The 27,501-nt window shown below is 45.6% G+C and overlaps 1 protein-coding gene across 10 annotated transcripts in view; it reads left to right on the top strand.

The window, feature by feature from the left end:
- Positions 1-27,501, top strand: part of Nedd4l (NEDD4 like E3 ubiquitin protein ligase) — a 336,845-nt gene that overhangs the window by 276,731 nt on the left and 32,613 nt on the right. For 4 of the 10 annotated variants that reach the window (XM_051163444.1, XM_051163447.1, XM_051163446.1 and 1 more), the window contains 9 exons: positions 3,693-3,828; positions 4,821-4,997; positions 7,396-7,470; positions 9,325-9,384; positions 13,945-14,076; positions 14,581-14,700; positions 15,765-15,962; positions 20,346-20,423; positions 22,626-22,680. In XM_051163444.1, the coding sequence (XP_051019401.1) occupies positions 3,693-3,828; positions 4,821-4,997; positions 7,396-7,470; positions 9,325-9,384; positions 13,945-14,076; positions 14,581-14,700; positions 15,765-15,962; positions 20,346-20,423; positions 22,626-22,680 (1,031 nt within the window). The remainder of the gene's footprint in view (positions 1-3,692; positions 3,829-4,820; positions 4,998-7,395; positions 7,471-9,324; positions 9,385-13,944; positions 14,077-14,580; positions 14,701-15,764; positions 15,963-20,345; positions 20,424-22,625; positions 22,681-27,501) is intronic. The other 6 variants (XM_051163445.1, XM_051163440.1, XM_051163439.1 and 3 more) reach the window with 5 other exon arrangements.

Raw genomic sequence — 27,501 nt, forward strand, 5'->3', positions numbered from 1 at the left:
GCTTCGTAGCCACCACAACAGCACATTAACATGACCAAGTAGATATTGCTCATGGTCGGTTCTCAGAACGCAACAGAGGCAAGTTAGTATACTTACATGTGAGGTTGTATTTCTCTTCAACCCAGACCGAAAGAGATTTCCCAATGATGTTTCTTAGGTGTGTGATGGCCAGAAATGCTGGAAGTTGTTCTTAAAAATCCTTTATCCTTAGAAAGTTTAAAGATGTTCTCCATATCATTAGGGAAGTGGCTAGAGAGGGGGCCAAGTCAGCTAGCTGGCATTTGATGTAGTCTGGGGATGAAACCTGCAGAATCTGGAGCAATGGATGGGTGGCCACCCTGGGCCTCTCAGTACGTTCTTGGCACTGCCATCTACTCTTGGCCACTTTGCACTGCCTAGAGTGGCCTTAGCTTACAGCTTAGACAACATGGGGTCTTAAATATAAGTGGTTTGTTGATACTTTAAGTTTATTGCTGGTTGTCTTTCATTAATATTCGCTGTGCTTAGAGGTTTGATAAGCCATTGAAGTACCATATCTATTTGTAGTAGAAATGGCTGTGGACCTGCCTCAGCCATGGTTTCATACCGTTGGCAAGGCAGCAGCATCTGGCTGAGGTAAACAGCAGGAGAGTACACACAAAGGCTGGCTGAAAGGTGGCCAGTGACACGGGACTTCTGCGGAACAGGACCAGGAAGGGATCTTAGTGGCTGCTGCGTAGCCAGCATTGTTCACCTTCATTAATCAGCACCATGCATATGGAAGTCTTTTTTTGAGGGAAAATGGGTACAATTGCTAAACGAGGCAGTTCCTGAGACCACTTGCCTAGTATTTAAAGTACATCATCAATGAGACTTGGTGATAGTTTCACAGGTATACTTAGCCCAAATCCATCAAGATGTCAATTACATAAGTAGGATGTGTGAAGCAGATCTCAGGGGCAAGAAAACAGTTTGATTGACAGAGCTGTTCCCACCGCATCCTATGCCCTCTACGGTTTATGGATTTGGAATTCTCTCTCCTTAGCATTGTTTGACTTGGCCAGAAGCCCTAGGACCTCCAGAAGAACTATCTTTTGCTTTTAGGTTATTATTTTTCATAATTCAGGTTTTTTTATATAGACTGTCCCAGCACTCTTCAGAGAGAAATTATATTGTGGAAAATGTCTTAATTAAAAGGTTCTATCTGAGGACATTATAGTGTCAATCAAGAGTGATTAGTCAGGTCCTAAGTGAGTGGTTCTCAACCCTCCTGATAGTTCATCCCTTTATTACAGCTCCTTATGTTGTGGTTACCCCCAAATCATAACACTATTTTCGTTGCTACTTCATAACTAATTTCACTGCTTTTATAAATCATAATGTAAATATCTGATATACAGGATACCTGATATGTACCCCTGTGAAGGGGTCATTTGACCCCACCACCACCACCAGAGGGGTCACAAACCACAGGTTGAGAACTGCTGTTCTAAGTAAACAAAGAACTAGCTACCTTAGTGGGCAGACATGAAGAGAGACAGGCTTGTAATGCCAGCACTGAGGTGAGGCGGGAGCTTTTGGGTTACCTAACTACCTAAAACGACATCTTCAGTGATTCAGCTTCTGTCCCAGAGTTGAGCCTTCTGAACGTTTTGTCCATGTCTTTCCCTTGCACTTAGGATGCTCAGTAGGCAATCCTGCATCCCTGTCTCTTGACAGATATCCCACAGTTAAACTGCAGTGCACCTAGGAGTCTCCTCACAGCTGCTTTCTGCTCACTTTCTCTTGCCGCCAGCTCCTATGGATCATGTCCCTTCCCAAAACAGCAAATATGAGCCAGGAGGTGGGATCAAGACCTTTCCCTCAAGTGAATGTCTGGGGCCAGGCTCTTCTCATCTACCATCTCCTCAGTAGCCCAGGCTTTCTCTGTCACAGCACTAGGCACATAACCACCCATTCTCCTGTTCCTCTGTGTTTTCTGTGGGTTGGGTTGCAGTAGGTAGTTGTTTGTTTTCTGACAGGCTCTTACTCTGTAGCCCAGGCTGACCTCACACTCACTCAGCCTCTCCAGTGCTAGGCTTTGATACGAGCTGCCTTGGGTAGGACAAATAGGACAATACTGGTACTGTGGTTTCTCCCTCATAGATCCACATGCCTGTCACCAGAGTACAAGCTCAGCAAAATACAGTTTTAAATGAGTGGCTGGCCAAAAGGAGCCATTTCAGGAAGTGATTTGAGGCACGTGGTTTGGCATACTGTCTGGACCATAACTGCAGACCCTTAAGGTCACTCACTCCACCTTCTCAGTTCTATTGGTGGCTTTTAAAATATCTCATTTTACATTTGTTCTTAATCCTATTTAGATGCAAACTATAGAAATACCATTCTTTAAAATAAACTTCTTAAGCTGAAGTGCTTGGTTTAAGTTTTTGATTATAAAATACTCAGTACATCTCCCAGTTTCCTACCCATATCTCTGTGGTTTGGGTCATCATTATGGTCGCATACATTGAGGCAAAGGGGGGGGCAGGATGGCTCAGAGGGTAAAAGCCTTTGCCTCACACGCCTGACGACCTGAGTGGAGTGCAATTGAACATGCTTGCAGGTGCCTCTGAAGGGCGTTTAGACTTCTACTCCAGAAACATCTAGCTCATATTTTCGCTCAAAGGACCATCACTGTCACATACTGCAAAATGTTTTTAAGATGCAGCTGTTGATTAAGTCGTTTTGAAGGATAAGCTCTTACCTCAGATCCTGACTTAAGAGCCTTATGTGCCAAAACAAATAGGGTGTGGCAGCACCGTGTTCTTCAAGTGCAGGCTTATTTGAGAGGTCAGCCCCCCCGCTGTTCATTTGGATTATTACAAGTGCGTTGTTGGGGAAGGGGCCTGTGATGTGAGATTTTTGTCAAAATGAGACAGAAAGTGGCTAAAAGTAAGTCACACAGCTCAGGAGACCTCCCCTTGGGACTTCAGCATTGAACGTGTGCTGTTGGTAACCTTCAGTCAATTACTGATGATTCACGTTAGCTGCTTTGTCACTGCTGGCTAGACCTAGAAGGGACCTGCTGACAGACGGCACGTGTGAGCTTGCTCTGCCTTCTAGAGGACTAGTTGGTCACAGATTGAAAGACTTAGACTTCTCTTGTCTCTTAAATACAAAGTGCAGCTTGGGGAACGCCATCCCTTGCTAACTCACTGCTTCCATACTTGTGGGTTCAGTCAACCACAGCCCAGAACTGTTCAGGAAAATGTTCCCTAGATGGTGCTGGATACGGTGTTTGTAGAATATTTCACTGTAGGGGGCATTGTATATCCTTAAGAGGTGATTTAAAGTATACAGGAAGTTGTGCACGTGTTCTATACAAACACAGTCCCCTGTGTTAGGGACTGAACGTGTAGGACTTTGAAATCCATGGGGATAGGGAAGGCTCTGCACCCAATCCCCAGTGGATGCAGAGGGATGGGTGTGTATGTCTGGAAGATGCTCTAACTCTTGTACCACACACTGAAGCTGCTTTTGTGGGGTTAGGGTGAGCCTGCAGTGTGGCCTAGCCGGGAGGCGATGGAAGACTTCCCATATTGGTTGGGTGCTCCTTGTCAGTGTCTGACACTGACGTCTTAGTCAGTGTGGCCCACAGCGAGGGTTGGACTGTTGGAGGGATAGTTCTAAACACCTCTTTTCTTCTCATACCCCGCTCATCCCCCTTTCAGGGATGTGTCCTCTGAGTCAGACAACAATATCAGGCAGATCAACCAGGAGGCTGCACACCGGCGTTTCCGCTCTCGGAGGCACATCAGTGAAGATTTGGAGCCCGAGGCCTCGGAAGGTGGTGGAGAGGGCCCCGAGGTATGCTGTCCAGAGAGCATCTTCCCACGATCCCCAGAGTGATTTTGTATCCTATTTTTTTTCTCTCAGTGAACTAGGTATCGAATGTGAAGATAGTAGCCTCATAACTGATTCCTGTCTGAGTATTAACTACTTAGAAAATGCTTGTGAGATCCATGTTTGGCCAAGCCCAGTGACTTGTATAAACATGGAGCATTATTTCCGGTGTGGAAGGCTTACATGTATTTGCTGAGTGAACGGCTTTCTGCAGGGTCCATCCAATCTCATGGAACAACACCAAGATTGTCATTTTTGAGGAACTGAGTGAGCTCTGTCACTGGTTTGGGTGCCGTGGACACATTTCTAACTCACTGCTTGACATCTTAGGAGAGATTACCAAAAAAAATGTACAAGTTTGAGTTAATAGGAATATTTGTAACTATTCTCTGTAAATAGCTAACAATGCATGACTGGAAAAGGAGATAAATTAAGCGACAAATCAGAAACAACCTTAACTGATTGACTCTGATCTTTGGGTTGCCCTTGTGTTAGGAAGGTCATTGACAAGTGTCGCAGTGAGCGGTTTAGAACAGCAAGTTAGTGCCTCCACAGTAGATTACTGAATGTTCTTCTTCATTGTCTACATGACAGTTCCTTGTAAGTTCTGGAGATGTTTCTAAGCCGTTAGTAACAGGTTGGCAAAAAGCTGCCACTGGGGGAGCGTTTATCTATAAAAGTAAGATTGTGGCCACTGGACCCACCTCCTCCTTCACACTGTGGTCACGCCCCTGCTGACTGCTTATGTCAGCAATTTGTTCTCAGTCAAGTTTCTTGTTTGTTCATTGGGACAGTGGCCCTATCTTCCTGTGCTTATCCTGAAGACTTTGTGCATCGTGCTAAGTCGATGTTAATTACAGTTATTCCAGTGGTTATGAACGTCATGTGGTTTATTGGAGAGAAGACAGTAAATCCACAGCTCCTAGCACTTACCCTAGTGTCTGATTCCTCCAAAGCCTTGGGAGACCATTTCAGAGGAAGTGAACATGGCTGGAGATTCTCTCAGCCTGGCTCTGCCCCCACCACCTGCCTCCCCAGTATCCCGGACCAGCCCCCAAGAGCTGTCGGAAGAACTGAGCAGAAGGCTGCAGATCACTCCGGACTCGAGTGGGGAACAGTTCAGCTCTCTGATCGTAAGTCACGGCCTCGTTAGACAAGCTGAGCAGTGGCCAGTCTTTTGTTGTTGCTTTAGGAGACTCTTTATGCAGATAGCTGAGAACATTGGCTCTCAACCTGGGGGGCTGTGACACCTTTGGGGGTCAAAGCACCCTTTCACAGGGGTCAGATATCAGAAATCCTGCATATCAAATATTTACATTATGATTCATGACAATAGCAAAATATTACAGTTATAAAGTAGCAATGAAATAGTTTTATGTTTTGGGGTCAGTACAACATGAGGAACTGTATTCAAGGGTCACAGCTTTAGGAAGGTTGAGAACCACGGGCTGAAGGTCTTCTGCTCCCAGTCAGCCCAGGCTCCCCTAAGTATCTCCTTCCTCAGAGAGACAGGCCTGTATGACAATTAGCCCTGATGGATAAAATTATTGTTCATTTGTTTGCTTGCTTTGTTTTGCTTTAGAAAGAAGTGGCATATCACTAGCTCTTTCTCGTTTGTAAAAAATTCAAAGGAATAAGATTCTGTGATTTTTTTTTTTTTTTTTAATTTCTAGCTTTAACCTTGTAGGATTGCTTTCCCATCCAAACAGCTCAGGAAGATAGTGTCTTGTCCAGGAGGGTGGTTTTCCCATTGAGAACCAGGAGCCCTTGAGTTTCCCAGCCAGCCTTCTGAGCTCATACGCTACACATCCCATCCCACAGATGAGCAGAGCCAGATGTTTAAGGGATTTTCCCTGGCAAAGCCTGACTGTGATGTAGAAGATACCCGAAAACCCAGTATTTGAACTCTTGAGGAGGAAAAGTATGACAGTGGCCCTGACATCAAGATACTTGACCTGGGTTCCCAGAGAAATGCTTTCTTAGAAGTTTCAGACTCGTGAGAAGGAAGGAAATCGTGGCCAAGGAACTTTGCATATGACAGTGCAAAATGGTGGGAAACACCCGTACATCCTTCTTGTGTGTGTACAGAATTCAGACCAAATGCACGCACCTTGTTTCTCAAGCAACTGCACTTAAAGATGTGCTGCAGAAAGTGATGGTTGTCACTGTGTTGGAAATGGCATCTTTGTATGAGAATTGTTACTACGAGCATATTGAGTGGAAGTGGTGGGGCTACATACAATATAAAAGCCACTAAGTACAGAATTATTAGTCCTTCGATTATGATGTACATCTTTTAAAAAGAAACTACTGCCCTCTGTTGTATGAGACACAGTGATTACTTCTTAATGTGCTTTCACATTAAAATTCTCTGCATGCTTTTCAGAAAGAGAAATACCACTGCGATGAAAATTTAGTACTAAGTGGATAGGATAAGAGGTTGCATATATGAGGTATTTGAATCGGTAAAACTGTTGCTATGGAAACAGCATAAGCCACAACGCTATGTATTTAAAATGTATCAAAGAAAGAATTGCAGAAATTATAGCAGCTATATACCATTTATATAAACCATGTGGGAAAAAATTCCTAGTTTTCTATGTTGATGCAAATTAACGTTTGTCACAATTAGGGTAGGATGCCCTTGTATGTAGTCCTTCCAGAAGCATGGCATATCCTTAAGACCCAAGTGTGATAGCATCTCCTTGGGGAACTTCCTCCCATTTGGACACTCAGGGCCATTCTGTATTCAAGGGCAGTGGGGTGAACTTTTTACGCAGGAATGACTCCTTCACACCGTCGAGTATGGGAAGGTATAGGTCGTTCCTGTCACCGCCACAGACCTTTGCCTGACTGTAACTTAGGCTTGTTATTGTAAAATGTTTAAAAAAAAAAAAAAAAGTCATGCCTGCTACAAGCCGTACCATGGATAAGCATGCTAGCAAGGAACCTTCTGCCTGTGACCTTTTAGGATCTTTGTTCGGATCTATGAGGGAGGCTTCAGAGAGTTCAAACAAGTGACGGCAACATGATGTGTGGCACACAACAGTGCCATCGGCCTCGCCTCGCTTCCCTGCTCCATGTGTGTTCTCTACTGGAGTTCCACTTGGAAGCTAAATATACCCCCCACCCCCACCCCCTCATAGGGAGGAGCGGGTACTGCCAAAGTGCCGATGGCCATGCAGTTCGCTACTAGTAGCCCGTAAGGGGCCAGGCATCGCCTTTTCTTCCTCCTTTTCCTCTCCTCCTCACACTTGAGAATTTGCCCAGAGCTTGCACCCAGCAGTATAAAAGACTGCTTGCTGACTTACTCTTGAAAGTTGTAGGGACTTGTCTCTTTCCTTTCTGTAGTCTTGGCCTCCTCTTTTTAAAATCCTGGTCTGCTGGAAAGCACTGAGAGCTGAAACAGAGCTCTGCAAGGACAACTGTCAATGCTCTGAAAGCGGTGGTGCCAAAGCATAGTGCATGGGAGCAAGTGAACCCGTCCCGAGAGCAGTCTTCCTAACACTGCCGTCTTTCCTTCCCCCACAGCAGAGAGAGCCTTCGTCAAGGCTTCGGTCCTGCAGTGTTACCGACACCGTTGCTGAGCAGGCTCACCTACCACCGGTAACAAACACTCATTTCCAGTCCTCAGCTGGCTTTTTTTTTTTTTTTTTTTTTTTTTTTTTTGGCTTTGGTTTAAAATCTTCAGGGCTGCTGAAAGAGTTTTTCCTATGTAGATCCGTTGACCATATAAGCAGGACATTTGAAATTTGCTGAGGGAATCTTGACTTTCCAACCCAGAATCCTAATTGCCTTTCGAGCTTCCAAAATGCTAAAAACACAAAACAAAACAAAACAAAAAAAACTTGCTTTGGTTTTTCACTCAACAGTATGCATTTCTGATGCCCTTATACGTCTGAAACAGGGCTTCACTCAGCTGCTACAGCTGTGGTTCGTGTGGCTAAACTCTGTAACAGGAAGAACTCTTCCAGCGAGACAACCTCATTTTCTTCCACTACCCATGGCTTAAATTTTTAGCTCCACAGAGCGCCTGTGCTCACTGTAAAGGCAGCTCTGTGAATGAAGAATCAGCTGCCATTTGCTCCCTCCTTCCTACAGCTGTGATAAGTCTGAGCGCACATGGGCATGGCAGAGGGGGTTTTCTTATCCAATACATACTAAAGGAACTATCAAACTGGAGGGCAAATGAGCATTGCCTCCTCGCAAGGAATAATTTACGTAAATTTGTTTCTTCTTTCGGGAGGTGAAAATATTCTGTCATTTTAAGTGTTCAATTTGATGCTTGACCTTGGCCTTTTCTTGGTTTGGTTTTTGTGGGATTGCTGGGGAGGGGGAGCGTTAAGACAGACGCTTGGTCTATACCCCAGGCCAACCTGGAATTCTAAGTATATACTCCAGGATAGCCTCCAGCTTGCAGTAGTCCCTGCTCTTCCCTCTTGTGTACTGAGATTGCAGGCATAAGCCGTCATACCCATTTTTTTTTTTTTTTTTTTTGCAAACCCTTTTATAACCTGCTTCATTGTGTGTGAAATTGAAGACAAGAAACTGACTTTTATTTTATTTCATTTTATTTTATTTTATTGGCATTTTTTGAGACAGGCTTTCCCTGCATAGCCCTGGCTGTCCCAGAACTTGCTTTTGCACACCAGGCTGGCTTCGAACTCACAGCAGTCCTCCTGCCTTTGCCTCCCTGAGTGCTGGGATTAAAGACGTGTGTCATGCCTGGCTCTGATTTTAAATTTTTGAAACTATCTTCTTTGCTTCATACGTTTTTACCTGACTTCGAAGGATTTTTTTTTTTTTTTGCTTAGGTTTTAGTGTTTCTTTAGTTACAAAATGAAATTATATATACCATCCAAAATACTAAATTTGATCGTGGAGTCCACTGTGTATGCTGGCTCATAACAAGCTGAGGTGGATACAGTACAGACCTCCCAAAGCAGAACAGTAGACTGCGATGAACTGGTGGGGACCCTTTTCAACCTAATGATTCTGTGATTTGCCTGTAGAAATCAATTTTTCTCACTCTCTTCAAAATCAGTATCAGTTTTATTTGCCTCAGGGTCCCTTTGCCTGGAAACTGATTCTCCCCTTGTCCTTAAGATACTGTGCACGCATTGACTACCAGTGAGTGGCCTTTGCAGATATAAGAATCTGCTAAGTTTTGGACCATGGAGCACAAAGCATCCCATTTGAAACCTCTGTTAGTCACCTCATCAAGGGTACAGCCTGAGCTTCTTTGGGGTGACGTAGTAGTACAGAGAGGGTACATGCTACCTTCTCTCTTGGCTGCTGGTCACTGGTGTGTGCTCAGCTTCATTTGGGCAAGGCGGGTGTTGGGGATACTGATCTCACATGTCACCTGCCACAGCATTGCCACAGCAGTGATTGCTGATTCACAGAGCACTGGGCGGCCCCCCAAAATACATGTTACTGATGTACATTATCATTTAACAGCCCAGCACCCCAAGTAGGCGAGCGCGTTCGTCAACTGTCACGGGTGGTGAGGAATCAACGGTAATGACCACGCAGTTAGCAGACACTGATGGTGAAAGTCTGTGGGGGTGGTTTACTGTTTGATTGGGATAAATGTGCTCCCTCCTATTTTCAAAATAAGGTCAGTTTCTATGTGGCACAGGGACACGTTCGTACCTTATCTTAAATTCATCTTTTTAGGTTCTTCAAAGGTACTGGGTAATATGAAGTCATTTTTAGCCATGTGTAATTGGGTTGGAAGGGCCTGTCAAGCCTGGTCAAGTGCTTGATTTGAGCACTTCCAATATAGCTCTGACCGAGTCTTTGTTCGCAGTGAGCATTCTCTCACTGTCAAACGCTTGGTTACGCTAGAGAAAGCCATAGGAATTCTTTGGGGCGGTGTATGTGTGTCCAGATGTGCAAGATGCACTGTGCTCCTCTCTTTCCCACGCCACATTTTTTTTTTTTTTTTAAAAAAGGAAGCAGATTTTCTGTATCACCAATGAATGTATCTACTATTGTTGTTATTATTTTCTTATTTTGATTAATAGCATCCGTGCTTACATATAACTTATATTTGGCTGGTTATTTTCGTTGTGTTCTACTTGATTCTTGAAGTCAGGCCAGCCTGCCTGTATTTGGTTGTTTTGAGCTCAGGTGACTATTTGAAGAACTATTATTTGTGAATAACTTTAACTGCCTACACAATAACTGGTTTCCTGAAGGATGTTTAGCCCTCTGTGTTACACAGAGGAAACTCAGATTGGCAGTCGGTGCAGTGAGCACAGCATAAGCCACTGTGCCTAACCTTAACAACTGGAGCGCCAGGCTCCTCCTCCAGCAGAATTCCAAGAAGTCTGCCATGAGCTAGCTGATTTCCTACTGTGTGCTGGTAATCTCTCTGAGAGTAGTGGGGCAGCAAGACAGCCAGTCCCATGGGATGGTTTTGTCTCGTGATACCCATAAGCGCCCTCTTACTGTATCGCCTGTTGTCGCATTTAATTGGTTTTGCAACCTGCTTACAGCTTTGGGGTGTTGTGGTGACTAGTGATAGCAGATGACAGAGCAAACTGAACTGCTGTAGTACCAGACTATGGTAAAAAGTCACCCGGCGGGACAAGGTCACTCATGTGGCTCTGGGTCTGCCCTTTTCATGCCTTCTTCTTGCTTGTCTTCTCCATCAGTGACTTCGGCCTTTGATTTGGTTTGGTCTTTTGTTTTTGAAGACTTAGCAGTGGTAGATTCTAAATAATTCTCCCACCCTGATATGCCATACTTTCTCAGTACCTCGTTAAGTGTGGAAGGACCAAGTCCAACCCCTCCCGTGCTCTCTATTTTACATCTGTCCCCCCAGCACAGTTTGTCCCTTTGACCTTCTCTTTAATGCATATACCAGGCAGAAATTCCCTGTAAAGTGTCACCTCACTGTTCCCGGTGCCCTCCCAAGCAGGCATGTGCTGCAGTCATACACACAGGCCCTGTTTTGTTTTATTTAAGGTCAAGGGGAGGGGACAGCATGAAGTTGTATACATAATGCTCAGAAAGGTATTTTTAACTTAGGTTGATTTGTCTCAGCTAAGTTAATCATTTAACATTCAGTGGTGGAAGTACACCACAGTTTATACACATTTCCCATGTTGACTGGCACTCCCACACCATCCACTGTGTTGTGGTAACCATCCTTCCATGTTGAACTTGTCCCTGCACTATGATAAAGTGCTGATCCTCATCCAAGGAATCATGACGTTCTGATTTATGGCAAAAGCCTGGACACCAGTGTCACTTTCTTACAGGCTACACCAGGGCTCTCGCTTTCACATAGAAAGAGCGAGAGAGCAGTCCTTTGATCTTCACTGAAGAGATTCTAAAAATATCCTGAGATACCACTATGGCAGGGTCTGGGTGAGTCATGGAGACTCTGTGATGGCCAGTGTCAAAGGGTAGTCAGACTCTCAGTTTCAGCATAACGTGGCTTTTCACTGTAGTGAGTGGAACACAGCCACCATGAATGCCTCTTTGGAATCCTAAAACTCAGCAGTATATTTGGTTATGGATCAAAGCTGAAATGTTAAGTTGAACTTATGTTTGGGTTTGCCTAACTTGTTCCTTGAGACAGTCTGAAGCATACTGTCACTCACATAGAGTAATGACAGTCTAATCATTTGGCCCCAAGCCTGGGCCTCTTTCACAGAGCTACCTGAGAAGCTTGTCATTGGTGGTCATATGTCCTAGATGGACATGTTTTAGTAATAAATGTTATCACCCACACAAGTTGTTCTGCATGCTCATTTTGAGAGGGCACTGTCAAGAAATATTTTAATATCAGCATCTTGCATAGATGCAGCTTAATTACCGGTTTTTCGTTCCATTCCCAGCAGAAGGGAGAATGGTTGTTTCAGACAAATTCAGTATTCTCTCTGCTATCCCCCAGCCTCCTTTGTGTAACTAGTCCTGTTAACTGTAGATCGCTGTGTATAACCTGGGTGCAGGAAGTTCTTGCAGCTGACAGTTCTGAGATTATGACACATCTAAGTCATTAAGTTTGCCAGTGGCTTCGGAGGTATCTATTCCAGGAATGTCATCGCTGTTTGTTTGGTAACATCTCAATGTTTCTAGAAGTGAGTTTTCTGAGAACATGTCAAAGTGCCTCTCCTTTAAGACATAACTCTTCAAGAAAGGAGAAAAACAGCAAGGGCTGCTTAATATTCCATGTAGTTAAAGCATGGTCATATGTCTTTTGCCCAAATTATTGACTATGTTCTTAGATGGTAGTACATTAGACAAGGCTTCTGGCCAGTCTAGGTGAAAGTCCTTTGTTGCTGGTGTTCTCTGTTTAGGCTGTGGCCCATTTGGTCTGTCTCTCATGATCATAAAAGCCTTACATCTCTGAATTGGTGGTTGTCTTGCTCCCGGATGCTGTGGCTAGCTGTTCTTGGAATTCCCTCATCCTTTAGGACTTATCTGGAAAAAATGTCAAGGAGCTGGGAGCTGCATTTCCAGCAGGAAGGTTCCTTACACATGCCCTCTCCTTGCCTGATAAACACTGTTTAGGAAATAACCGCTGAGTCAGCTGCTTCCTGATTAGTTTTCAGGTTAATTGTTCTGGAGTGTGCTGGTAGGCCCGGGACATGGTCACAGTCACAGTCACAGTCCTCAGTAAATGCCACATACATGTCTTTTCTTCCTCTAATCCGGGGCTCCAGGGCCACTGAGGGCTCTGTGGCTGTGACCTTCACCAAACTAGCTAGTAGCAAGCAGGGAAGCTAGGACAGGACAGAAAGAAGGCAGAGTAAGAGAAGAGTCACATGAACAACCTAATTCCAAAAAAGCAGCACTGGCTGAGGTACTTAAAGGGCTAGTGGGAGAAGACCCCACTGGGAAAGGCAGCACCCATAGCAATAAAGTTTCTGTTTCTATACCTCCCAGAAGTCTTCGTGGCCTTGGTAAGTGCTGTCTTTCTGAGCATCTCCCTGAAATTGCTTCCCCAGCACAAGTGCATGATACAGTACCAAGGGTGCAGGCATTCCTAGGCTAGGGCTATCCCAGGGCATTCCCTTTGCTGCCAGTCATTCAACCACCTTGCATATTCAAGAGTCTGGTCACCCAGACTGCATTTCTCAGGCTGCTTCTTACACAAGCTCAAGCCTCAGTAATTCTTATATTAAGAGGTGGAATTCAGGCTGGGTGTGGTGGCGCACACCTTTGATCCCAGCACACTGGGGAGGCAAGGGCAGGCAGATCTCTGAGCTCAAGGCCAGCCTGGTCTACAGAGTGAGTTCCAGGATAGCCAAGGCTACGCAGAGAAACCCTTTCTCACAGGGGAAAAAAAAAAAGATGTAATTTGTATTATCCGCTTATAGTCTAAACTAGACATTGCAGGCTGTGGGAGGGATGTACTCTATGGTATTATCCTGCTAGAAAGGCAGTCTCTAACATGAGGCTCCACAGGAGGCCTTCACTAGGGGGCGAGGGGACCTCCTGGACTGGGGCGATAGACATGGTAGCATTCCTTGAGATCATGTCCTCATACGGGAGTGCAAGTCAGAGGAGTGGCTCCGCGTGTGTCACATTTTGCCCCTTAATGTTTGTGTGCACTGGGCCTCAGGAAGACCTGTCCTGAGCATGTGTTGGGTGGGTGGCCAGCTGTCCTGAAGTGTCTACAGCATTCCTTTTATGGGCATAGGCAATAGGCAGCTTGGGATTCTCTTTTGAGCTATGTGGTTTAGCAGCGAACCTTAGCAGCTGGACCAGGTTATGACACATTCTCTTTCTTGACAGACACTTTAGTAATGTCTGTGTATTTAAGACCTGAGAGTGTGGATTCCTTCTGTCTCACAAGACAGTTGAAGCCCCTAGAGTCAGTCTGTTCTGACTTCCAGATACTCTTTGTTTGTGGGTTGTGGGTTTGGTTTTGTCTGGTTTTTTTGGGGGGGGGAGGAGGGTGCGGCGTGGGGTTGATTTTGGTCTTAGCTTTGTTTTTCCTGTACAAACAGCATTAACTTACCTCACCCAGAGAAATATCATTTCCAGGTATATGTTACTTTATTAAACTGGTCAGAAAAACAAATCCTAGTTGTTAAATAATAATAATTTCTTGCACAGCCATCAGTGGCCTATGTACATACCACGCCGGGCCTACCTTCAGGCTGGGAAGAAAGAAAAGATGCTAAGGGACGCACATACTATGTCAATCATAACAATCGAACCACAACTTGGACTCGACCAATAATGCAGGTACGAAGATCACCATCCATCCCAGACTCAAGGACCTTAGCAGCCAGGATGTACTGACGGCATCCTGACCTGGTGTCCATGTCCTGTTAGGTAGGGCCTGTGTTTAAGGCAGGTTCTCACCAAAGACATGAGTTGCTCTCAGTAGAATATTTGCCTGAGGAAGACTTTGGTCCTTAGAGACATGTATTTTAATGTGACACAAAAATACTTTGAGAAAGTGAGCTTCTGACAGTGGATAGCTCCCTTCCCCACTCCCACATCCCTTTTTTAATCCAAGGCTAGTTTTCTATCACCAGTGATTTGGGTTTTTTTTTTTTTTTCCTTTTGAATGTGTCTCCCCATCTTTGGCCCCAATATTAGACTTACTATTTCCCCCATGCTTCAAATAGGCCACACCTCTTATGGCTGTGCGTGTGGTTGCTGTTGGGGCTCACGCTCCTAATCTCCTAATCGCACACAGGGAGATCCTCTTACAAAGCTAACTTGTTTTTGCCTCCGAAATAGCTTGCAGAAGATGGCGCCTCCGGATCAGCCACAAACAGTAACAACCACCTAGCAGAGCCTCAGATCCGCCGGCCTCGTAGTCTCAGCTCGCCAACCGTAACTTTATCTGCCCCCCTGGAGGTGAGAAGGCCGCCTGTCTACCCAGGGCCATCTCTCTGTCCTGTGGCTTCTCTTCATTCTTTCTCCTCTCCACACTGGACTTTCTCAGGCAGCTCTGCGCTGAGTCGCCAGGTGTTGGTGGGGAAGCCTGCTCCGTGCACACCGCCCACGCGCTTCTGTGTCTCACCCAGCTAACATTCTGGAATCCATCATAATCTTCATTCTCCTTTGGCTGGTGCTGTGCGTGGTGACGGGCGCCCTCTAGGCCGAACCTGTACCATTCCTGTTGTGTCTGCTCCTTCTTGTCTCAGAACTCATACGACTTCTGAGCAGCGAAGCTTCTGTTGAGTTTTATAACACAGTTGTTGCTTTGTTCATTTTTTTTTTTCCCTTTGACTGTAAGGGGTCTTCCATTGTGCGGGTACATGTTTCTGATGTGTATTTCCATCTTTCAAGTCATCGCTGGACATCTGCTTGTGCGCTCTACTTGTTGTGTATTAAGTGGCAGCCCTGACCATCACAAATGGTAGACCCTCAGAAAAGCCAGAGAATAAACAAATAAATTAAAGTACCGGGAGGCAAGCTCCTGCACAGTGGGGGGTGGTGACAGCACTTCTAGACTGTTGGGAATGTGGGGAAACAACTGTCATTCCATGTGTCTGCCTCCACCCATGGAGGTCTCCTTCTGGGCTCTGAAACCTGGCAGTGTGTTCACTAGACTGTGGCCTCTTTGAGAGCAAGGGCTTGTCTTGTTCTGCTCTGAAATCTCCACCTATAAAATGGTTTGTTTGGTTTTTGGTTTTTTGTTTTGTTTTGTTTTTTGTTTTGTTTTTTTGCGGGGTTGGGGGGTGGGGGCAGGCATGATTGGCAAAGAACTGTGGCTAATCATCCTTGAGACTGTTGCATATCTAACCAAGAGAAAGCATAAAGTTAGGGTTGGTATGAAAGTAAATGGAGAAATGGGGGTTTGGGGACGCCTCTCCCTCATCGGTCTCCGAGGAAAAGCTTTCTGCGGGAGCAGCTGCGTTGTGGCTTGTTGGATTGGCACGCGGTGAAGAGCTCTAACACTCGTTATTGTTCCTTAGGGTGCCAAGGACTCACCCATACGCCGCGCTGTGAAAGATACCCTTTCCAACCCACAGTCCCCTCAGCCATCACCTTACAACTCCCCCAAACCACAACACAAAGTCACACAGAGCTTCCTGCCACCAGGCTGGGAGATGAGGATAGCGCCAAACGGCCGACCCTTCTTCATTGACCATAACACAAAGACTACAACATGGGTAAGGCTGATGCTTTTATTTGGCGCCGTTTTCACCGTGAGCTCCGGGGAGTTCTTGTCCTTTCTGACTCAATCCGTGTGGTCCTTGTAGAGGAGTTTCATCACCAACTCTGAAGCAAGTGTCCTGAAGGGCTGGTGGGCGCCCCAGATGTTCAGGCACAGCTGCTGGCCACTGGGGTGTTGTACCAGCTTGGCAGTGCTGGAAAGCTCTGGTTTTAATAATTTGTTCCGTTTGAGGGTGGGGAGGGTAGTCTTCGTGTTACTAGCCTTTTGACTTTATTAGAACTCATCTCATGCCATTAGTAACTGTATTCAGAGGGGTAATGTTTCTAATGTTTTCCCTGTCTCTTTTTGCCACACACTCTTTTTCAAGCCAAGGCATTTTTGCTCTAGAAGTCGGTGTTCCTCTCCTGCACAGTCCTTAGCCTTGTAATCCAGCCGAATTTGCTTCTCTGGTTTGCTGTTTCATTTTTTCTGCCTGTCTAATCTGATTGTGTAGAGCAAGCGCAGGGGATGATGTTGCCCTCCCAGCCTTTGTGCCTCTTGCTCAGAACCAATATGAGTTTCCCCCTGGATCAATCTTCCATCTTGGATCCACTGTGCACGTGTACTCCCAGGTTCCCATTTCTAGCTGTGGTGACTGTCCAGTTGAGGGGACAGCGGTATTACGTTAAGGAAAAGGCTTCAGCCGAGGTGACCCTGGCTATCGTGGTGGAATACTAATTCAATCCCTTGAGAATTGGTCTAGAGGGCAGTGTGCTCTCTGAGTTCCTGTGGACTGCGGGGCAGCATGTCCTCACAAGGGCATTCTTGGCAGCTGGGGCAGCCCTGTGCCTTCCTCTGCAGGATGTGACTCCTACCACTGAAAGCTAATAATCGCCTTCCCCCTTCCAATATGCTGAAGATCAAAACTGCACTTGCATTTCCAGACACCCTAGAGTGAGAACCAAACCATTCTCGGGGGCCCTTCCCTGTTTTGCAGAAAAGGAATTTACTTACCTGCCAAGGGCCTTACCATCAAGATCTGATGACATTCATTTGGTAAACTGATAACTACTTGTGAGGCATAGAATGACAGGGAGGTTTGTTTGACTTACCTTGGAGTCAGAAGATAGTATTACAGGCCTGTGGGCCAGCTAAGAAGAGAGCAGCTCTTTGGCAAATAGAACCATGGAGATCGGTTGGGGGCCTTTTTAATTTCTTAATTTTTGTTTTTTTGCCACTGATACAGAACCCCTTGCTGTCCTTCTAGTGTTTCCATTTTCCAAAGCGCTGCTGGGGTTCCAAACCCTTAGCCAGAAACCAGAGCTCAAGAGATAGGGGATACATATCATAAAAGTCAGAGGATTAGTGAATGGAGCCACTGTGGCTTGCCAACATAAGCTATGATTTTAGTAATGTGAACTAGCTGAGTAATCAAATCCCCTAACCTTTTCACAGCCTTTCACGCCCCAGCTGCAGTGTAAGTGCAGCTGGGCAGGTTTGCTTTTAAATAGCACTGGCTTGATTTATTGCTGGCACCGGTGCCAAGTGAAACCTGCTTTTAATTACCCAGTTGTCTCTTTTTACCTAGATTCTTGCTATTGACTGATTGACTCATTTGAACATTTAATTTATTAAAGCACTTCATTTGCTGCTGCCGTTGAAAAGTCTTAAACAACAACTGGAAATCCCTCTAGTTACCTCCCTTCCTCAGCAGGCCCATGTGCTGATACAGCTGTGTCATCTCATCCAAGCAGAGGCACCGTGCAGCATCCACTTTGTGAAAAACCAGATTCAGAGTTGCATGTCTGTCTTGACAAAGGGAGGGGGAAGGCAGGAACAGAAAAGACGCTTCCTTAGTTCAGGCATGTGAGGCACAGTGGCAGGGCAGCACACACTTCTTAGATGTCATGTTGTAACAGAAGAAGGAAAAACTGATAACGGCAAACCGAGGACAGTGAAAGTACCACTTCTTCGCCCTTCATCCCTACGTTTGGTTCTTGAACCTCAGTGGAAGCATGTGAGAGCTCAGGCCAGCAGCCCCTTTATAAACACAGGACAGTGAAGGTCAGTGGAAGCATATCTACTGTGTACAGCCTTTATTCATGCAGGTGATGAGGGCCATGTGCCAGCAGTCCAGCTGGAATTAAATCTGACCACATTTTTTCAAAGTAATAATAATGATGGGTTTGGCCTCACCAACAGCCAATGCATGCTGGGAGTCACTAGAGACCTGAGCTTTCTTCATTCCCCCTTGTTAAAAGAGCAGCTAAAAGCATGTGTGTTCATATATTGGTGCCTTTCACAGGACAAAGCATTGGTCTGTTCTTACAACAGACCTTATACCTCAAGGGAAATTACAGCTACCCAAGTGCACTTGGAACCTAGGTGTGGTTGCTGAGAATAAAGGAAAAAAAGCACTTGTAACGTTTGTTTGTTTGTTTTGTTTTTAATTAGCAAGACCTTATTACACACACACACACACACACACACACGCGCACGCGCACACACACACAACCTACCCAGAAGAAATGGAGAAACAGCCAGGTGTATTTTCTCTGCTTGACCGATAGTCTTATCACTGAAGACTTCATTAGTGTTCCATCTTACCATTATTCTAGTATTGTCCCTAAGTGTTAGCAGACCTTAGCTGCCATGTTGTCACTTGTCCTTCAGCTACAGAGATGCCTACCTCCTTGGGTTGTCCAAGGGACAGTAGCTTCGCCACACATTCCTCACTAGTGAACTGCTGGCAGCTGCAACCTTTTTTTTTTTTTTTTTGACTGCCGCTACTACAGTAAAATATGACTCCTTGGCCTACGCATGCTCTGAAGTCTGGTTTTTCTACAAAGCCATGTTAGCAGACCTGGCATTTTTCATTTATCTTAGTATCTTTTATTTTCCTTCTCTGTGGCCAACGGAACCAATTGCCTTGCACAGTTGACTTCACTCCATGGCTGTCTTGTCCTATTAAAGCACCCAGAATCCCTCGCTCCTAATAGACATCCTGGGCTTTCTGTAAACCTGACTTGGTCATCGGCATCCTGGGGTTTCAAGGGACCCTGGCAGGTGTGGTACCACTTGTCCCAGCCCAGAGTTACCGCCAAGTGAGTAGCTTTGGTGGAGTGCATTTAAGTCTTCTGTCCAGTGAGCCCCCTCCAAGTGGCATCCTGATCATCAGCTTCCCTGGCCTCTCCAAACCCTAAACTTGGCATTAACCCCACGTCCTGCCGAGTGCTACAGAATACTGGAAATACTACATCTCAGCCTTTTGAAAGCTGCATTAGCCTGAGGGTCAACATTCATCACGAAGCGCTACACTTTATGTCTTCAATTAAAATCTGCCCTCGCTTCCAGGAAATGGAGCTGCTTGCACCATTTGTGCCCCTTTTTATTCTTGCCGTTTTCCCCCAACCACTCACTTTGTTATAATCCAGTGCCCCTGGCTTTCACTGTTGATCTGGGCAATTGGTGAAGCAGTCAACCTTTTCGGTAATTTGGCAGCAGCACAGCCTTTATTTGCTCTGATGGGATGGCGCTGGTGTCAGATGTCTCAATGGTTTGCTTTTACCTGGGTTGATGCTGTGGTTCTGGTTGACTGGGTATCACTCTGAGTTTTATTTGTTTTCTAATCTTTTCTGGTTAAAGGCTTTGAGTTCTCTAGTCCCATCACCTTCTAGTTGGTTCTACGTGAGGGGCAACTCCCAGCTCTGGATCCTCTCCTTTGGGCAAGTCAGTTTGGGAAACTGGGTCGCTGGACCTGTTTTCCTCATCTAAAGAAACAAAAATTTTTTTTAACTAAAAAAGAAAGAAAGAAAGAAAGAGACAAGGGATGTTGCGAGATGTCTTAACTATTCTTTGGAAATGATAAAGCGTGACCAAAGATTCTCTTTCACTGATTTTTCTCTGGCCTCTTAGCAGCATATCTTTTAAATTCTTCCCAAGTCTCATGTTAAGACACAAGTGAGAACCTAATCATCAGAACTCAGTCAGTAGTCTCGTTCAGGGTGCCTGCTACCACACGTATGATTTCATATGATGAAGCAGGCTGTCTCTGGAATAGCATGTTGACTACCATCTGGTCAGACAGATTTCAGGAGTCGAGGACACCCAAGTAGTTAGAAATGCTCTTCTCCGAGGGTCAGTATTTAGGGACTGTGAACACTCACCCCCTCTCTCTTTCTGGAGGACAGACCTGCATCCTCCATTCTGGTTGCCTTTCTCCCTTCACCTTCTGCAAGCCCTGGGGAAGCAGTTCACCTCTCACTAAGGTCTTTGATCTATTTTGCTGAGACCTGGTAGCAAGGCTTCCTCTACCAGGGAAACATGAAGGAAGGGAAGGTACCAATGAGCACACGCGGGGAGTCCCTCTTAACAGCTGCCCTGTACATTTTTCCTGCAGGAAGATCCGCGCCTGAAATTTCCAGTACATATGCGGTCAAAAGCATCTTTAAACCCCAATGACCTGGGCCCGCTTCCTGTGAGTATACCACAGAGACATGAAATGGTCCAGAGTGTGTGCGTATCCTCTGAGCGGTCATGGAGAGGCCTGTGCATCTCCCCAGGCTCTCTGGGTCCGTTGGTCAGCGTTCCTTAGAAGGGCTCAATGTTTGGGCACTTTGAAAGGTACATTATATTATAATCAATACCAGTATGTGGAAAAGATGCCTTTTCATTACTAGCCATTAATAGAAGTTAGTCTGTGTAAGAAGTGTACACTGCAGGTGCCATTTTAAGCAGCACGCCATTTATTTTGAAACCTAGCAACTGCTGAGCTCCAGCCATACTGCTGACGTCATAAGCTCAAAAGCCATGCAAATACTATGGAAAGAAAAGACACAGGAAGTTTCTCTATGTCACTTAACCTGTACAGCTTTGTTTTTTTTTAAGTGGGTTTTTCACTTTGTTGTGGAACACTCTTTATAAACCTGGTGGGGAGTGTTTTGATTTTTGTTTTGTCTTGAAATTGTGTTCCACTTTGGAAACATGGCATAATTTGGCTTGTACTGGGTTTGGGATGAAACTTTTACCTTCTGCCTTCTTCAACAGCCCACCCTTCATAGAAAAGCCTGGAGATGCTGAGACAGGGTTGGCTTTGGTTTGGTTTTGATTTGGTGTTATAGTGTTATTCTTTGGACAGCCTAGAACTCAAACCCCCTTGCTCTTCTCAGGTGCTAGGATAGCAGACATGCACCCCTACACCCAACCTCCAACAAACTGGGTTTTTTGTTTGTTTGTTTGTTTGTTTTATTTTGGTTTTCTGAGACAGGGTTTCTCTGTGTAGTCTTGGCTGTCCTAGACTCACTTTGTAGACAAGGTTGGCCTCGAACTCACAGCGATCTGCCTGCCTCTGCCTCCCAAGTGCTGGGGTGAAAGGTGTGTGCCACCATGCCTGGCTGACAAACTGTTTTTAAATGGGAATTGTTTTTATTTTCCAAGGATAAGAGCCCTTTTATTTGTTTTTTTTTTTTTTTTTAAATAAGAAAATCTCTTAGGCTGGGGAGATGGCTTGGTGCAAAAGAATGCTCCGTGCACAAGCATTAGGATCTGAGTTTGAATTTCCCCATGAAATGCTAGACATGAACACTTGTAGCCCCTGGTACTACAACACTGGGCAGACTGGAGGATCACTGGAGCTTGCTGGCTACTAGACTAGCTCTAAGCTCAGTAAAAGAAAGACCCTGTGACAAAGCAAAGGGTGGAGTATGAACAGGACACCAGTGTCCTCCTCAGACATCCACACACATGGGCATGTATGCCTGCACAAATATGTGCACATACAAAACACGCACATGTGACATCAGATGACATTGCCATCTTAGGTGTACCCAGATGTTAGGGCTGTGACTCGGCAGGTAAAGCCATGACTGTGAAAGAGTGAGATCTGGCGTTCAGATCCCCAGAGCCCACATCAAAGACCCACAAGTGAGTGTGGCATCCTTCCTGTAAGCTCTGTAGGTGGGCAGGGGGCCCCCCGCAGAAAGACACTCCCCAGAAGAAGCTGGCTAGCAGACAAGCTGAAAAGGAAAGCTCCAGGCTCTCCAAGAGGCCTTTCCTTGTTAGGATAGAGAACAACCAAGGATGACACCAGACATCAACCTCAGACCTCCACACCCATCCCCACACTTGTGTGCATGTACCTGCGTGTTTGTACACCCACATAATGGAAGCAGAGGAAGGGAGCACTGGGTTGCTCTGCCGGTGTGTGCTACTTATATGCCCCGTTCCTCCTTCCATGAAGTACACAGTAGGAATTTTAACTACATGAACTCTTCATGATGAAATCTTTTAAAACTATTTCTTGATTTATTTTTTATGAGTTTTGCCTGAATGTGTGTATATACACTATGTGTATGCCTGGTGCCCACAAAAAAGTCAGAAGAAGGCATCAGGTTCACTGGAACTGGAACTGTGGATGGCTTTGAGACACCGTGTGGATGCTGGGAAACAAACCCAGTTCTGGTCCTTCATATGGCGAAAGCCTGTGACACACTTGGTCCCGTGCGACTTGATAGCTCCACCCCTGAGTTAGCCTCATCATTTGGAACATTCCCAGTGTGAAGATGTCCCTAGCAGAGAAGAGTGAAGAATGAAGCCTCCCGGACTTTTCGGTGTCACCTTGGATTTGGGAACTGCTAACCTGTGTCTGTGTTCTCTCTCCCCCTCCTTTCCCGGATGCCAGCCTGGTTGGGAAGAAAGGATCCACTTGGACGGCCGAACATTTTACATTGACCATAGTAAGTAGACCCCCGCCGAGCCAACAGGTGTGGCAGGGAGCTGGAAGGGGAGCGGGTGACACAGATGTGATGGTGAAGCCTTGTCATTTTACTCCCTCCCTGTCCAGGCAGCCAGGTGCTATGTGGAGAGAGTGATACGAGAGAATCAGTGCCCTTGTACGGTACTGTGCCTTCACCCAAAGCTTGCGTCAAAGCAGCCCAAGCTTTCACACAACTTGATCTTGTGGCCTATTAACTTTTTTATAACTGAAAAAAAAAAGATTTTTTTTTTTTTGGTTGTTGTTGTTTTTGACGGTCTTTTGATATTTGCGCTTTTAATAAATAAATACACTCTGAAAATAGAAAATAAGATTAGAAGTAATGACTTAGTTTTTACAAGAAAAAAAATTAATCCTCTTGAGCAGTGTTTTCAGCTGCATATGCTTTCAAAACACTGCCTTCAGAGATGCTTGCTCTGACCTTATTTTCTATCACGGCATGTTCCCTGGCACCTGGCACACTAATGATATATGTAGCTGTTTTCCTGAAACCCTAGTACTACAGTTGCTGAGGGGACTTGCTTTAGCACCCACTCCTTTCATCTAAAAGTTAAACTAATACATGTTTGCTTTTAGCCAGGGAGTTGGTTTTGGAGGGTTGAGGGAGATTTTGGTTTTGTGTTTGTTTTCAGATGGCTTATTCTTCATGGAATTATATTCCTGTAGCCCTAAAACTTTTGAGAGAGAGAGAGAGAGAGAGAGAGAGAGAGAGAGAGAGAGAGAGAGAGAGAGAGAGAGAGAGAGAGAGAGAGAGAGACAGAATGTGCAAGTCCCTGTGCACTTGACAGTACTTTGTTCTGGCTTTTCTTTTAGTTCATAAGCAGGAAGTGAGCTCCAAATCTCAGGTTTTGATAACCGAGCAGAGGGTATTGATGAGCCTTTGCTGGGAAGCCGCTCTTGGGGCAGGTGGTCTCATACACAGGCCGGTAGCCATCTCGGGGGAGGAAGGCTAGCTCCTCTGAGTGTCACTAGTTCAACAAGAACTAACCCCCTCAGCCGTGAGGATTAGTGGATTTGAAGCCAGTGAAAAGGTCCAGACAAAACTCAGAATAGTTAGGGTGCAGGGCCACCCTTGGACTTAAATCAGATAATTTCAAGATATATAGACCTTGATTAGAAAAAGTATGAGTTGTGTACTCTCCAGCACTGTTCTGTGAGCAGTACACTGTCAACATGAGCGCCCTCTGTGTGTGCACACACACATTACTTTCCCACAGAATACTGTTTATTCCGAACTCTGAGAGTTTTCTAAAACAGGAAAGAGGTTACACTCTTAGTGCCACTAAGGACACTTCTCCATAATTTACTAAGCTTTGCCCTGTGGACACCATAAAGGCATCCCTGCCCATGAGACCAGCCTTCCCCTCAAAGGCTAGAATATGAAGTCCAGGATCTTGGTCTGTTTCGAAGGCTTTCTCACCTCGGTTGGTACGCCTCCAAACAGCGGTAGACTCCTGGTGGATGAGATTTAGGAGTTTCCTTACCCGAGAGTGAAGTCTCTTTCCAAACAGTTACCTAGAGAAATCCACCCTCTCTCTTTGCTGCCCTCATGCCCATTGGTTGGGAACCAGCCTTCACTCCATGAGCCATAGGCGTCTCCTACATTAACGGTAGTTGGCTTGCGAGGCAGACTTTCAGAAGCAGCAGATGTCCAAGTTTGGATGCCTTGATTCATTTGCTGGATAGTTACTCATGAGCTCCTTCTGGGTGCTGTTACAGAAGTATCTAGAATGCGATCTCTCGTGCTCTTGGGGAAAATAGTTTTCCTACAGGTCATATGTGCCCAGAAGCTGAGTAATTGGCCAACGAGATCTCACATACGGCATTTACAAGAGAAATTCCAGTAATTTTCATGTCCATCCGTCCGTCCATGTCCCCCACCCCCACCCGATCGCACAGTTACTATATCGTTGAGTGGTACCTAAAGTGGCTTGGTTTCTCATTACTTCCTTCTTGTCATTTGATGTGAAGTGCAATGTCTCAAAGGTTGAATTTTAGATTCTGAAGCTCCTTTTTAGAACCCTGGCTAACTGTCCTCCTGTTAACACACTCCACAGCAGACACGTTCTGTAGCCCCAGGGAAGCACGTGTGGTTCCAAACCCTCAGAAAGACTCTTTGGGAAGGACTTTCTTTTCACTGCTAGCTTCATTCTGTCATTCTAAAGACAACACGTGAAGCTCCTGTCCAATGCTGGGGCATGGTCAACAGTAGAGAGGAGCCGTGGGACCGGCTACTATCCAACCCATCCTCAGGGGCCAGGTCTGGCAGGAAGTGCCAGGAGGTGTCTTATGTATTATGTTGGAAGGCAAATCTGTTCTTTGGGTGCTCAGCCAGATGTGGTTGAAGATGGCTTTGTAGGATGTGTTTCTATTCAGGACAGATTTTTTTTTTTTTTTTTTTTTTTTTTTTTGTTTTAAAGCAGGATTCAATCCTAAGGGCATGGTGGAAATCAATTTTAGAACAAATGAGATAATAGCCAACAGTTCCCACACTGGGAGTGGGGCTCTGCCCCTCAAGACCCTAAAGCCTCAGTCGTGATTTGTGGGTATGTGCGTAGGCATTTACAGGAGCTTGACTGGTCATACTAGACCATCCTCAAGGGACTGCAGTCCTTTCTGCCTGGCTGGCATGGCACCTGGGCCAAGGCTACGGGCATCTGTGAGGACTCAGATTCATTCTGCAAACAGTAGGAGCTCCAGAGGTCTTTCCCCGAGTCAAAGGGCAGTGGTCAGATGGATTCCTGAGAATAGACTTGGGCAGACCTGTGGAGGAAATCTTCAAAGAAGCTAGTAAGGCCATGGCCCTGGCAGTCTAGGGCACAGAGTGGTCCAGGAAACAGATGCATGTCCCATCCAGCAAGAAGAGAAGTGATGACAGTTTGATGACCACCAAGGACAGGCAAGGACATGGCAGGCTTTGGATTTTGGTAGTTGGTGGACTATGATGCTGCTTTTGTTAGTCAGACTTTTGTCACTGTGATAGACACCTGGTGCAAGCAGTTTAAAGGAGGAAGAATTTATTTTAGCTCACGGTTTTCAGCGGTCTAGCTAATCCCCCAATCATTTGCCCTAATGATTCTGGACCATCCTGGTGGTAGACAAGTAGGGAGGAGGCTATTCATCACAGCAGACAGGAAGAGAGTGACAGATGTCTCAGCTGATGGCCGCTCTCAGTTTTCATCTATCCAAGCACCCAGCATGTATGATAGAGCTGTCCACTTTCAGGCAATCACCCTCACCTCCTCCCCACCATACCCCCACCCCCACCCCTCCAGTTAATCCTGTCTGGAAAAGCCCTTGCAGACACACCCAGAGGTTTGCTTCACTAATCTCAATTCAATCAAATCAGCCATCCAGATTAATCCTCGGCGGCTGACTGGAGTGTCAGGTTACAGGAGCACCCCATGCTGTGGGTGGTCACCTGCTCAGGAATCTAAGGGAACCCTGTGCAGGTGTCAGTGATGGAGTCTGATATTCAGGTCTGGTAAGAAGATTTGAAAAGTCCTGTGTTGGGAGAGGCTGGTTTATTTTGCTAACAAACATCTGGTCAACACTGTTCTTCCCCAAGCTGCTATATAAAGGCACGGTCCTATCCAGCTGTGTCCTGCTGCGTTTTGTGACCTTTATCATTTTACTATTTGCCACCTCAATAGCAGCTTTGGCTTTTCCATAATCTTCCCCTTTTAGCAACTCAACAACCTGAAAAGCCACCTGCACCCCGCCATGTGCTTATCCTGCCAAACCAAACTGACATAAGCATTGCAGATGTGTAGTCTTAGGGGCTGGTTTTGTGTTTGCTTGTGTTTACTATAGACTGCTTTCACCACGAGTGTGTTTTCACAACAGAGTAACGGCTCTCATCATGGCATTTTCATACATGTGTTGTCATCTGCTTTAATCATAACCAGCCTAGAGCAGTTCTGTTAACAATACCTCTGTTTTCATGAAGTTAATAACATCAGAGTCTTAAAAACTGAGGTGCTTGTTAAAGTTGAATGAATCCGTGAGCTACCACCAGCTTATTAGTAGGCTAAGAGTGAACAGGGTCAGTTCTCAGAGAAACATACCCCCACCCCTTGAGCTTTTTCTCTCTCTCTTTTCAAGGTATTAATAACCTATCCAACCCCAACCTGCCCCCTTCATACCTTTTCCACCTGAGTCCCCTAGACACACCTCCACCTGATGTCACACATGCAGGCCTCTCTGAAGCATTTTTTAAAAGATTTATTATTTATACAATATTCTGCCCGCATGCCAGAGGAGGACACTAGATCTCGTTATCGATGGTTGTGAGCCACCATGTGGTTGTTGGGAATTGAACTCCAGGACCTTTAGGAAGAACAAACAGTGCCCTTAACCTCTGAGCCATCTCTCCAGCCCCCTCCCTGAAGCACGCAGGTGAAACCCTACACAAGCCAGGCCAGTGATGGCGCGTAGCTGGCGTTAAGCAGTTTTGTTCACACCCATGCTCTTGGAAGAAAGGAAACTGGTCCTGCCCAGCCAGCCTGCCAGGGGGAACCCTTCTCGGAAATCTTGCTCAGCTACATCTAATCCCTTTTTTGTGACTACCTTTGCTGCTTCAGTTATGTGTGCATACGAGAGGCACAAGGGGCGGATTATCCGTGGGCCCTGTGTAGAAACCCTACTTGAAAGCAGCTTTTCAACATCATAAGCAAACTTTAAGAAGTATTTGAAATTAGGGGGAAAAATCTGTATGTGTGTTAACTTCCTAGGGAACTAAACCTTCTTATGCCTTTTGAAGATCAAGATCAAGCTATAAATC

Source organism: Acomys russatus, chromosome 20, assembly GCF_903995435.1.
Source record: "Acomys russatus chromosome 20, mAcoRus1.1, whole genome shotgun sequence".
Taxonomy (NCBI): Eukaryota; Metazoa; Chordata; class Mammalia; order Rodentia; family Muridae; genus Acomys; species Acomys russatus.